The sequence below is a fragment of the Zonotrichia leucophrys genome, chromosome 9 (assembly GCF_028769735.1).
Source record: "Zonotrichia leucophrys gambelii isolate GWCS_2022_RI chromosome 9, RI_Zleu_2.0, whole genome shotgun sequence".
Classification (NCBI taxonomy): Eukaryota; Metazoa; Chordata; class Aves; order Passeriformes; family Passerellidae; genus Zonotrichia; species Zonotrichia leucophrys.
Genome location: NC_088179.1, coordinates 3,815,085 through 3,828,704, shown reverse-complemented (window position 1 = coordinate 3,828,704; position 13,620 = coordinate 3,815,085). Strand labels below are relative to the sequence as shown.

The following is a 13,620-nucleotide window of genomic DNA, read 5'->3' as shown; positions in this document are numbered from 1 at the left end:
AATAATGAACTGCAGTTTTTAGGCATATCAGGTGCAACCAGCTCCAAGAGCAGTCTTCAATATTCTCTAATTCTCCTGGAATTGTTTTAGGAAGCAGAGTAAAAGCCTGAAGCTATCACTATCATTTAATGGTAGTTTCTGTAAATCGCCTCAACCCAGTGGTTCAACCCAGAACACTTCACAAATAGAAAGCCAATGTAAGTCAATACAGCAGGGTAGTTTCTCAGCTCTCAGAAGGATTTTTACTTCTAACACAAAGAGAAGTGGATATTTCAATGAAGCCTACCTATAATAAAGTTTCCTATGCAGAGAAAACCAATGCACTTTAATCCTGAAAGTCATTATCAGGAAGAACACTGAGTTACCAGGTGACACCTGAACACTTTTTAGTAGCCTCAAGCAAGAAATGGGATTCTTGCAATGTAATGTAGGTGATAACCACCATCCTAACAAGCAGCAGAGACTGAGATTAGCCACAAGCTCAGGAAAGGCTATGAGTATCCCAATCCATGTCCCTGGTGCTGCTTAACTCTGAACAAAGTGTAGAGAAAGATGCTAGGGAAACATTTCTTGTGTGATACCTTCCTGTTATGAAGCAAGAAATTGTGTACAATATTTGTGACTTTTCATTTCACAAAGGTAAAGACACTTCCTAATGAGAGGAGGAAAGTGCATGAGACTGTAAGGAGCCCACCATACACAAAGAACCAAAGGAGCAGCAGCAGGATTACTGACATAACATGAGCAGCAGAACAGCAGGGCTCTAAATCACAGATTGTGCAAGTGATCCCGTTTGTGTAGGGAAAAACCTCTCACAATTCACTATTAACACAAATTCCTTAACATTTCTTGTGCCCAATGCACATGGAAAGCACAGCTATTTGCTGCTCCTCAACTGATTTAGCTGCAACACCTCTCTCCCCCAGCCCCAGCTCAGCTTTGGCAAGAGTGATGAACATCAGAGACCTGCAGCACCAGCTGGCAAACAAAAAACCCACCAACAAAGAGGAGAGCTGGTCCAATACCAGCATTCCAAAACAGATCATCTTTTTTAAGTTCAAAAATTCAAGGACTTGCCTTCTCTAGATTGACATGGTTGGTGTCACTATCAGCCAGGTCTCATCCTGAGCTTCTGAGTAAAAACCTTCCCAATGCAAACTTTCATGCAGGGATGCACCTAGGCTAGAAGATGTTTCAAATATACCTGAAATCCCAACAGCCTAAAGAAGCAATCCCCACAAAAAAACCCAGAAGATTTAAAAAATAGGTCTCCTTACAAGAAACATGGTATTGACATACAAGCTTTTCTGGAATTTCCTGAGTTTTCTCTCTTTGTTGAGACAAGGGGAAAAAAGGAAAAACCTCATATAAGGGTAATAAAGTTGGAAACAGAAGGGTTTTATTCTTTAAAATCACCCAATGCAGAGTTCAATTATAGTCCAAGAAAAGGAAACAGTTTTAGAAGTTACTTGCTTCAAGGCTACGAGCTGGATAATAATGCATGTTTAAAAGTGAGAGACCAAGCTGAAGATGTAGCTCTGCTCCTCAGATTCCTTTTACCCATGGAACTCATGTCTAAATTAAGTTCAGGATTTGCTATTTGACTGAGGAAAAAGACTCTGAAGAGATCCTTCAATTTCAGGCAGGAGGTGCAGAGAATACAAACCATACAATAGATACAAACAGCTTAAGGGGATTCATGGTACATTATTTGTTAATAAAGACTGAGAAATGGAAGAGAAGGAAGGAACAAATCCTTCAGTTATTTCAGTATGAACAGAGGTGGAAACACTTTGGCAGAACCTGTGAGCAGATGAAAAGTCTATTTACAATTGCTGTGATTTCTGTAGGCACAAACACTGGGGTTATTTTGTAGGTGATAGTATTAAAAATTAGATGTTGCTACAAACTGCATATTTCAAATCCAGGCAGAACACAATAAAATCTTGATTGCCTTTAATTGTTTGAATTAGGCTAAGACAAATCTTTTATCAAGACTACCACACTGGCTGAAAGACTGTTTAATGCATCACCCTATTTTAGAGACAGAAAATAGAAGAACTGAACTATAAAGTATTTTAAAAAGCATGGGTTACACCATCCTTCAGAGCTGGGTGGAGTCATCCTCCCCAAAAGAACTATTTAAGGCAGCTAACTCTGAAATCCTGGGAATACAGAGCTCATCTACACTTCAGAATGAAAACATTACAGTCTTCCCAAGAACTCATTTCTACTGGATTCTGTGAGAGGAAGGAGAAGGGAACTGAGAAATCCAAAATCTATTTGTAGCCTCCTAACCCACGATGTTATGCTGGGAATAATTAAGGAATCATGTGTTTATTAATGGCCTACCCAAAAATATTCCCAGGGATACATCAGCACAGACACACTACCCAGAATGTCACTGCCCCCAGTAAAAATCAGCAATAGCATTAATTTCTCATATAAATAAAGGGACATGAATGTTGTACTGTTTTTAGCTATTCACTAGATATTTTTAGCATTATTAAAAGCCATCCATGTGTATATTCTTACAGAAATGTTCCCAGCATTAACATCATAGCAACAGTTTAGACAAAAGATCTGAGATCATTTTATTGGAAATGCCATTCAGAGGAACAGATTATTGTCATGAAAATAAAGTGTTGCTACACTATAGCCTGTTTTCCATGTCTTATTTTTAAAAGAACATTTTTTTAACATCACTAAAGCTCCTACCTATGTATTTTATTAACTGCACTCACTACCATCATCAAGATGCTGAAATGACAGAAATTCACAGAGGTAAAAGCAAGTGGTGCAAAATCAGGACCACAGCATCTCTACCTCAAGAGAAAAGGGAGTGCCTGGGCTGTGGGGAAGCAATGACACTCAAAGCTATTTCCTCCACCTACAAGTTCTTCCAAGATAATTTGAATTATTTAAAGATGGTTCTCCAAGAAAACAAGAATTTAATCCTATTTATTTCTTTAGGGTATTAAAAAGGAGCCTGACAAATCTGCATGTTCTGCTAACAAAATGCCCAAACTCCCCCTGCTGTGCCCTGGAAAGCTGTGGTGGTACAAACAACAGCCAAAGCAACATTAAGCAGTGAAAAACTGGCCAGCAAAAAGGGATTTGGATTGAAGAAATGAGACTCAGAAGCTCTGGCACAACCCATGAAGAACCCTGGAGGGTGCCCTGCTCACCTTCACTTTGAGGAATTAAAGGGAAGTGGACACAGTTAATACGTGTATCTCATGCAGCCCAGGAATTCACAGGGTAAACTACTGGGAAAATGCAGAGCCCATTCCAGACAGCTGAAAGAACTGCAGGGAAACCTCAACAACTCATCTTATGTAATTTATCACTTCCATTGTTTTTCCAATACTCTTCAGAAGGGAAGTCTAAAATTGCTGCTTCAGGCCACTTCTAAGGAAACCATTTCAATAAACAAGAGGAATATTCATTTGCTCTAGTGCAAGCAAAAGCACCTGCAATAAGTCTGTGGAATTCTGTCTTTTTTATATCAGCAAAGCTTATCCCAGTAACTTTAATGCACTCTACAGAATTGCTTTAAAAGCATTCCTTACCATTAGTCTTCAAATCTGTTTTTTAAAATATGTTCCTTGTTGTTGAAAGATCACTCTGAGCAGCAACATATTGACATATCCCTGTGAGTGCTGATCTTTTTAATTAATACATCTGACTGTAAATTGATAGTTATATTTGACTTTTATAATTCTGTGTGACAACTTCAAAAACACCTTAACATGTGAAGTGAAACTCTGGACCTAAAGGACACTGTAGAACTCCTTTAACTTCACAGCACCAATATTATCCAGAATAGCTGTATGATGTGTGAAAGCAGGGAATAAAATTAATTTCCCAGCATTGTATTTGATCCAAGCAATGTACATAAAATCCCTTTGGCACAGTGGCACCAAAAATTTAACTTAACTTACAGATCTCTGACTGCATGGCAATGGCATGAGCAGTTGCACAACTGGAAGGCTGCACTCAGCAAAGTATTACAGGTCACACTTGTAACCATGTAAAAGCAGAAAGCACATGGAGAAGCAAAAGCTGAAGATCAATACCCTAAATCCATAAGCACTGATCTCCAAATAAAAGAGTGAAAGCTCGTATTTTCTACCAAGAAAATGATGTTACCCAGCAGCTCTTCCAAATAACTCTTCTGAGCATATTTAAAACCAGTCCTAGAGACTAAAGCCAAATCAAACCTGTATACCTGCAGACATCCTCCCAACAATCAGGGGTTTGGGTATTGTTTTGCTGTGATGGGATGTTTTTGCTGTTTTTCTTTTTGAGTTTAGGTTGAGGTTTGGTGATTTTTTTCCTTATTTAACAGTAGAAACAAGGAATAATCTCCCCTGCTCAATTTTATCTAAAGATGGTAAAGTTTTCAAACCACTTCCAACTTATATGAGTAGTGAAGGGTATGGTGGTTAGATGATATAAGCAGAAGCAAATGTATTCTTTATAGAATTATGTGCAAACTAAAAATTGGATATTGAGATGTATAAACTAAGAAACTATAGGATAATTCTATCTAAGGTCTACTCACAATCAAATGTTAACATACACAAGGAAACAAAGAAAATGTAGTGCAAGTTCTGCTCTCTACAGCCTAAATTAAATTCTTTTCTCCTTCTACTTTACACAGAACACTGAAAGAACAGAAGTGGAGGGATTTTTATAACCTTGCCAATTCTGCATGGAGGCAATCCCTATTTCCTCCACATGGTTCGTACATACCTGGAGGAGGGCACAGGATATGTTTAGGGCAGAAAGATTTCTTGGTAAAGCATCAAGCAGAACAGTCCCTAATCTGTTTGAGGCCTTCTAGAGTAACAGGAAGAATCTAGAAATATATCTATAACCTAGAAATATAACCTAGAAATTTGTTTGCCAGGTCCTGCAAACTACACACCTATCATAATGCCTATGGACACATGCTGTTAAAATATCACCACTGAAAAAATGCTGAAGCTCAATGTCTTTGCAAAGCAGTGGTGTTTAAAAGTAACATGCTTGTAAATCAAGAGACCTTAAGAGTCATATGAAACAGGGAGAGCTCTACTTCATAAAATATGGAATGCAGGTCCAAGTTGGAGGCATGATTTAGGAAAAAAAAATCCTTAATTTAGTAAAGCACTGAACAAGCTCACACACCTGGAACTGAAAGCCCATGTTTTTATTCCCTACCTTCTTTTCAGTTTATCTGCAAATCTACAGTCCTCAGTCTCATAACAGTCTTTTAATATATTCTTATTAAATGATGTATTTTGGACATCCCTGCAAAAAAGGAACATCTCTCAGAAGCTACTATTACTGCTCATTAGGATTGCAGAAAGAGAAGGAGAACGGCTTAAGAAAGCCACCAGAATTTAGTGTACACAGATGTTGGACAGAAACTTTAACCATACCTAGGATTATTTGCCTGTGCTATAAATGATGTGATTAAAATGTACCTGTTTTCTCTACTTAAATACTCTCTTCCTCTTAAGGAATGAGAAATAACCACCTTGCCTCTGAAGAAATCAGAATGAAAGTTATGCCCCTAAAAAGAATGGAATCCTGTGCATGAAGATGCATGTTCTGAAATAAGAGCAGCCACAAAGATTAAGCTTTGGAGAATGATAAATGTATTCCTGATCCAGAAACAGCTGTTTCTACCTAATTAGGAGCAGTAAAAACGTCCTTCTATCCACCTCCATTGTTTAGAGCTCAAGTGGAGAGTAACCAGTGTAATGCCCTTGTGAACTGCAGCCTCTCTGAATACAAAATACCTATAGCAGCAGCCAAACAAAAACTTGTTTGGAGCATTAAGAAAAAAATTGTAGACAAGCTGATACTTCTGTATTGTGAACATCTAGTTTAAAAAAAAAAAAAAAAGTTTTCCCCCTCTTGAAATACCCCAATCAGTACTTTTGGTACACATACCTCGAAGAATTCTCTCCTCATGGCAACGTAGAAAGTCCCAGATTCTAACAGTGCCGTCGTCAGAGCATGTAGCAAATTTATTATCCGTGGGTGAGAAACTGTTACATGAAGACACACAGCAGGGGAAAGAAGTCAGCATTTAACAGATTATCTATGCTTCTCAGACAGGGCAAAATTATACTGTAATGTGTTATACACTGAAGGAGGCATTTGAACAAAGGCACTTCTAAGTGAATACAGTGCCTGCCAAAGGGCACTTCACCACAAGACATGAATTCAGCATAGGATTATTATTGCATTGCAGTCCCCTGTCAAATGAGGAAAAAATCTGTCATTTATTCTTAGCACCTTCCTATCTGTGACTGCACACAGTAGTGCCTTCTCTGCAGGATGAGAAGCAACATCAATATGGTTTGGTAACTGTCAGCCTAGATTTTCATGTCTGGTAATACCACAAGAAAGTGACACTGCATAGAAGCACAGGAGAACAGTTCTTAGGAAAAAACTCCTCTTCAGCCACAGGTGCTTTGCAGCAGAGAAGCAAAACATAAGGGAAAGCTGGTTACAGGAAAATGCTACTTGGTTTAACTGTTGGGGGGAAAAAAACCTATACAAAATAAACACTTATAAGAGCAATTTGGAAACATTCTCTCTTATTACACCCCACCAACAACATGAAAAGAATCCTACAGACACGTAAGCAGCTTGCAGGTTCAGCAGTTAACATTGATTGATGAAAGTCACTGGAAAAGCAAGGAGTTATTTAACCATGTGAATAGGACCAGGACACCTCCAACAACTGACAGGCACTCAACTTTCTTTCTGGTGCAGTGAAAGACCACAGGGAGCCCTTGTGAAATCCTAGATCTTTATGATCAAGAAAGGGCCTAAAGCAGTAGAGAAATTCAGTGCATGGCCATGATAGTCAAGACAGTAACTGAATCCAAAGTAAGCAGTTCTCATAACCAAACTCTGGCAGAAAATGCTGCACCCTACCAAGAAAAATGGTGACTTTAGTGGAAAGTGAGTTTGTGGCAGTGAACCCTTATCACCATGGGCCAGCACCTCAACCCAAAGAAACACTGTTTTAGCACCATTTGGGATCTGCAGCTTCTCTTCAGGCTCACTTTAAAAACATTTACTAAAAATTATATGCAGGTTTGCTCTAGAAACACCCTTCATTTACATCTTACTGATAAGTATCACTTTGGATTTGATTTTTATATAGACATTTGCACAACTGAGGCATCAACACTGAACCAAGAGAATATCCTACAATCTTCTTTTCAATGGCTTTCTTACAGTTTCAAGCTTGAAGAACCCATTCAGTATTAACATTAGACTTCTGTATGTGGCAGTCTGCGTGGGTATTTAGTATTACTGGAAGTCTTGGCTTCACCAAGCCAAGCAGTTCTTCACTTTATTTAGTGTTTTATTATTTTGTGAGAACTATGCAGGTGTTTTATTTCTGAAGGCTTTATATTTTATTCAGTTAAGATTATTAAAGACTGAATTCTTTATTTGGAATGAAATTGTCGTCTTACACAGTGCGTATAAAAAGGAATAACTGATACACATCGTCACCATATAAAAATGAAAAGAATACCAGTGCAAAATGCGGCAGACAAATACATCTCTAACATATTGCAGAGGCGGATACTGGGACAATACTAATTCAGAAAGGTGCCAGCAAAACGGTGAGAATGTGGAAACAAAAGGAAATACTGTGTTTATGTGGTGCAGGAAGTCTCCCAGAATCTGACAGAACCCATGCATTTCTGCACCCAGAATACACTTAGAGAACAGTCTAATCATGGCAATAGGTACTACAGAAAATGGTATATTGTGTATAAACCTGGCCTCTCTAATCGCCTCCTTATGTGCCTGGAACATCTTGACGTTGTTCATGTTGGACTGCCAGTATTTCACATATCCCCCGTGGTCTGCTGTCAGCATCCACATATCATTGTGTGACCAAGTCATAGCCCTTACAGGGCTGTCGTGAGCCTGCAAATTCAGAAACAGAACTTCTAGCAAACACATTCCAAACTCTCTGATCCACACAAACACTGAAGTTACTACAGTTCTGACTTAACAGCTGCAATGAGGAAACGAGAACAATGATGATCTAATTACATTCAAGATGTTGGGGGGGAAAATCCCTTACTCTGTACACAATGGCCTTCTAAATAATAAGAGTATTTGCACTTTGTTTCCAAAGTGTTTCTTTATTATTACAAATACTCATAGTACAATCTGGAGAACAGTTAATACAGAAGATGGAGTGGAATGAGAAGCATTAAGTGAATTGCCTGTAGCCATGGCCTGACACGGGATCACAACAGGACAGGAGACCTCTAAGGCTCCCATCAGCACTCAGACCACAGACCCATGATGAACAGGGTGAAGATGTGTTCCTAAAACATGCTCCAACACCTCAAGGAAATACAAAGAAATCTTGACAGATTACTTTACCTGCAATATTGTTTCAAAATTGAAAGTCAGTCCATTCCATAAAGTGAACTCCCCACTAGATGCACCAGTGACCAAGCGTCTCCCCTCAGGAGTCCACTGCAAAAGAAACATTTAACTAAACTGTGCAATATAACATTCAAATATTTCTTTACAATTCTCCAAATAAATCACGAGCTTCTTCAGGCACTCTGTGGAAATGGAAGCTACTTAATGACTTTCTAGAGGATGTGAGAAGGCAAAAATGCAGAACTGTGCCAGAGGACTTTTGACTTTAGTAACAACAGGACAATGCCCACTGTAAAAAACAATGAAAAACTCTAGTTGTAAAGATGAAACAGCTTATTGGCACCAATGCATTTCTAGCACATAATATCCATACTAAACAATACTTGTGACATCATGGAAAAGTTGTTAAAAGCTGCTTTGAGACTCCAACAGCACAGAGACCAAATTTCCTTTCTTTTGAGTCAAGACATGTCAGGTCTCTGAAATGTCATAAGGAAGGTAGGAATTGCACCCCAAACTCAAAGTAAGAACTCTTGTGTACTCAGACTTTACCATTTATTTTCCTAAAGCTCTCCACAGAAAGACTGGACACAGAAGTAGTCCATGCACATGCTATTTTTATTTAAAGATGCTTTAACTGTCATCTTGTTAAGAATCAGTCTAATTTAAATTAAGACAACACAACAAAGTAATTCCAACACTGTACTCACCCTGACAACAAACACTGGGCATTTTACTTTATTAGTAGATGTCCGAACAAATTTTGTTGTCACAGCATTCATAGGGTTGTTCAGCATTCCTATAGGAGGGACCAACTGTAAGAGAAGAAAGAAAACATTTTTTTCTTGATGACATTTAAATCAGAACCTTCAAGAAAAGAACACATTCTAAACACCCATTTTTGGAAAAGCAAGGCTGTAATTTGCAGGGATATTACCAGAAGTAAGTTGGTAGAAGGGTTTCAAAGTCTGCATGATTTAAAAACACAAACATCCAGAAACAGCATCTTCAAGAGCAGCTTTGTAACCTCAGTGCATGATGAAAGTTCTTATGCACAAGAATTAAAAGCTTGTCCAACCTTAAGATCCCTTCATAGACATGGATTCCAACAGAACAAAATGTAGAGTGAAGATACCCTTCACAGCTTTAAGGCTTTTTGCAGATACAAAAATAACCTCAGCTGACAGGCAGAATCTTTCCTATCTTCTGGACAAATTTTATTTGCACACCTTTATCAGTGAACAGGAAAATTCTACTTACATCATTGTAATATCCTGCATCGGGCTGGATCGCTCGCATATCTCGCTGGTCTCTCTGCCACACTCTATTCTGGAAAGGAGAAAACAACTCCTAGTTCATAACAGAGCATCTCCTTGTTAAATAACAGAAAATAAACACATGGAGATCCTGATTGGGAAATTCTGAAGTGCTCCAAGGATTTTAGAATGAACTGTGTTAAGATTTTGGACTCAGGAAAAGGAACATGTGGAGTTTATATTCTGTAAGAAAAGGAGTCAGGAATGTTTAAAGTGTTAATTTCATCAGATTGAAGCAACTCCAGGAAAGCAGCAACACTATGTAACAAGGAACATTATTGTGGTACTCTGCTGCCCAGTGTCAAAGCTTTATATTCAAGACAACAATTTACATATATATATATATTCAGGACAAGAATTGACACCATTAGCAGCTGTGCTGATGAGCTCCCCATGAAATCCACAGAGCAGCACGAGTTACAACAGGACCTTCTGCAGAGCCAGCATAAAGACAACACCTTCAAAAGGCCAAAACTTAGAAGACCAAGGGATAACACCTTCAATTACTTAAATTTTGTGAGTTGCCAAACCAAACCTTTTCAAAAGCACTTCTCATGAATTTAGAATTACTTATTTTAGCTTTGTGCTACAGACTCTACTGAAGAGCTATTTAGTAAAATGATGAGAAAACATTTCTAGTGGCCTGATTTTGGAGGGGAAGGAGCAATGGTTCATCTTCCATTTTGGGAAATTTCTATTTCAAAACAAAAACAAGAACGACTACATTATTTATAAAATAGAAATATGTATAAAAGTTTTTTATTAAAAGCTAAAGGAGCGTGCCCCTTATTGATGGAGTGACAAAACTACCCTTCGTACCCTGAAAAAGGAAAGAAGCCCAGAAGTTTCTCTCCTTGATTAGGTAAAAACAGGAAAATACAAACATAGGCCTAGGGGGCTTCACCTCAAACTTAAGGATAGCTAATTGGACAGAAGCCAAAAAAGTCCCACCTGGGCAATTTACTAGAAAAAGAAGTGAACAAAGAAACTGATCTCTTATGTAAGGTGTTTTACCAAGAGCAAGAACCTCCGGCACCTAGCTTGGTGTTTCTCTGTTTGTTATTTTGCCTTTTATTAAACTTTTTTGTTTCCAACACTGCAACACAAGCCATCCTGCTAATTTTTAGGCCTCCAAGAGTAGCTGAGCTATCTTGAGTGTTTTATAGACCCCCAAGAGCTTATTAGTCCTAGCTCAAGAAAGCTGCTATAACAAAAAGCCAGAACATTACACAAGATATTCAACTGTGCACCAACTTGGAATTTCAAGACAAAATACACAACACATGTAGTTTTATTGCCAATGCTCAACCTCCCCTTTTTATTCACAGTATATCAAATTTACAAGCATTTGGAATTTTGGTTAAAAACGCAGCAGTATGTTGTAATGTCCTGTTTTAGATTTCCAGGTCACCTCCCAGGTGTGGCAATACCCATTCCCCTTCCCCCTCGCTCCTTGCTGAGTGAGTCCTGTCAATCAGGCTTAACATTCCAGCAAGGCATCGTGTGGTTGGTCGAACTCAAAGGATGCCCCTCAGGCTTGGGGGTCATTGGCCTGTCTGGGTGTCCCTCGCCCCTCGAGACCCCGCCCCCCCCACCTGGTTGGTGGCTCACCTGTCCCCTCCCCTCCCCCTGAGCTTAAAAGGTGAAGCACGCCATGTGCTCTGAATTCTGTTGGAGGTCTTCCCAAGATTCAGACCTCTGTCACCATGGAATAAACCACGGCATGTAACCCTCCGGCAGAATCCTCTCCTTTTTTCTCTTCACCTTCGCCTGAAGCCTCTTCCTGAGGTAAATTGAGTCCCTACCAAGCCTGGACTTGTTTGGTGCCCAGCTGAAACCATCAGCAAGCTAAAGGTGTCTCTGGGGTGATACACCACACCTGCTGCCTTTGGCTCAGCAGCGAGGTTCAGACTGGCCCAGGCACAATCTAACTGGTTATATTGGGATTCATATTCCAATAGCAGTAGCTCTGCCAGTATTCCACATTCCTCGGTGGAAACCGGAAAGCATCATCTCAAACATCAGGAAAAGATTTCTAACCAAAATCCAAAAATGCCTTTACTGACCTCCAAATACTTGATGACAGAAGGGTTGTAGTCGATGGTCTTCCTGTTGACAGCTTTCCTCATGCGCTTGCCGTCGAAGGTGAGCTGCTGCATGGCCTGCTGCTGTGCGAAGTCGGGCCGCTTGTAGAAGAGCTGCCGCGGCGCCTGGTGCTGGAAGCGCGGCATGTGGAAGAAGCGCGGCGGGGAGCCGATCTCCGTGGCCATGGCTGCGTCCTGCTGCAAGGCTGCACAGGGACAGGTGTAATGTGTGTTAGCAAAGCGTTCGTGCTTAAGGGGAGAATGTGTTGGTATGAGTAGAAGAGCTGCCCCTTTTCTAAAAAAAGTTGCAGAGTTCACAGGTTGGGCTTGTTGCTGCCAGGGTGGAGTTCTGTTTGTTGTTGTGATCACCTGTCCTTTTCGTTAACTACTGTCACAGACATCTTTTCATGTAAAATCCTTTCCTTCGGATTTTTTCTCCTGAGAAGCTGAGAGGCCTCAGGAACAAAATGTAAACAATGGTTATCTGCTGCTGTGGAATGCAACAGGCCAATTGTGGTGGCATTCGCAGGGCTCCCACGATGAGGGAAGAAACAAGAACGTTGACTCCATGTTTCAGAAGGCTTGATTTATTATTTTATGATAAATATTACATTAAAACTATGCTAAATGAATAGAAGAAAGGATTTCATCAGCAGGCTAGCTAAGAATAGAAAAAGAGTAAGAAATAATAAGAATAACAAAGGTTTGTGACTGACCAAGACAGTCCAGACAGCTGACTGTGATTGGCCATTAATTAGAAACAACCACATGAGACCAATCCCAGATGCACCTGTTGCATTCCACAGCAGCAGATAACCATTGTTTACATTTTGTTCCTGAGGGCTCCCAGCTTCTCAGGAGAAAAAATCCTAAGGAAAGGATTTTTCATAAAACATGTCTGTGACAGAAACTATGCTATATAGGATACTTTTTTAAAGAGGGGACATGCAGTGAAATAGCAGCCACAGGACACCTGAATCTTTCTGAGAAAAAGAATTTATTGCCCTCTTATCAGAAGAAACAAACTTCTTCCTGTGCTGTTAGGATTCAGAGGAAGAAGCTGACAATGACCACACAGAATCCTGTATTTGAATGGAATTTATGCATCATGGATGAAGTGTATGAATATGCAACAGGTTATTGTTTTTAAGGGTTAATCCTCTGTTAACGTGGGTCCTGTTTCAGGCTTGTGCTGCCCAGAAAAAGGTACCCGGACTGTCTGTAACTCTTTGTTTCTATTGTCCTAATTCAAATGGTCCAAATTATTATTACTCTAATTGTATTACTATTTAATAACCATTTTATTACTATTAAATTTTAAAAATTTTAAAAAAACAAGTGCTTAGTGTTTTTCACACTATGAAAATGATAAAATCCAGCAAGCCCCTGACCACGAGCAGGATGTAATTCCACAGATAACTACTGCGGATTTACAAAACTCCTGAAGGCAGCAGCAGAACAAAGCTCTGGTTACCAATGAAAGAACACGGCCAGAGTGGAGATGGGCTTCCTCCAGAGCCATAAGGGAACACCCAAGGGTGACCATCCTTGATAGATATCATCAATCCACATAACAGAAGTAACCAGAGAGATACATCTGAATACAGGACTTCTCCTGACACCATCAGCGCCTGCCACTGCGCAGCAAACAGCGACGGTGCAGCCCTGCACAGTGAAATAAACCCTCACACACACGTGGGGTTACAAAGGAAATGGGGGCACCTCTGCCTGCACAGGGAAACAAACCCTCACACACATGTGGGGTTACAAAGGAAATGGGGGCACCTCTGCCT

The 13,620-nt window shown here is 39.8% G+C and overlaps 1 protein-coding gene across 5 annotated transcripts in view; it reads right to left on the bottom strand.

Annotated features, from left to right (window-relative positions):
- Positions 1 to 13,620, bottom strand: part of WDR33 (WD repeat domain 33) — a 69,494-nt gene that overhangs the window by 40,802 nt on the left and 15,072 nt on the right. For 4 of the 5 annotated variants that reach the window (XM_064720824.1, XM_064720823.1, XM_064720821.1 and 1 more), the window contains exons 2-7: positions 11,810 to 12,033; positions 9,688 to 9,756; positions 9,138 to 9,242; positions 8,422 to 8,517; positions 7,802 to 7,953; positions 5,947 to 6,044 (exon numbers count right to left, since the gene is read on the bottom strand). In XM_064720824.1, coding sequence (XP_064576894.1) covers positions 5,947 to 6,044; positions 7,802 to 7,953; positions 8,422 to 8,517; positions 9,138 to 9,242; positions 9,688 to 9,756; positions 11,810 to 12,013 — 724 coding nt within the window. In that variant the 5' untranslated portion in view covers positions 12,014 to 12,033. Of the gene's footprint in view, positions 1 to 5,245; positions 5,299 to 5,946; positions 6,045 to 7,801; positions 7,954 to 8,421; positions 8,518 to 9,137; positions 9,243 to 9,687; positions 9,757 to 11,809; positions 12,034 to 13,620 lie in introns of those variants that run through there. The other variant, XM_064720819.1, reaches the window with a different exon arrangement.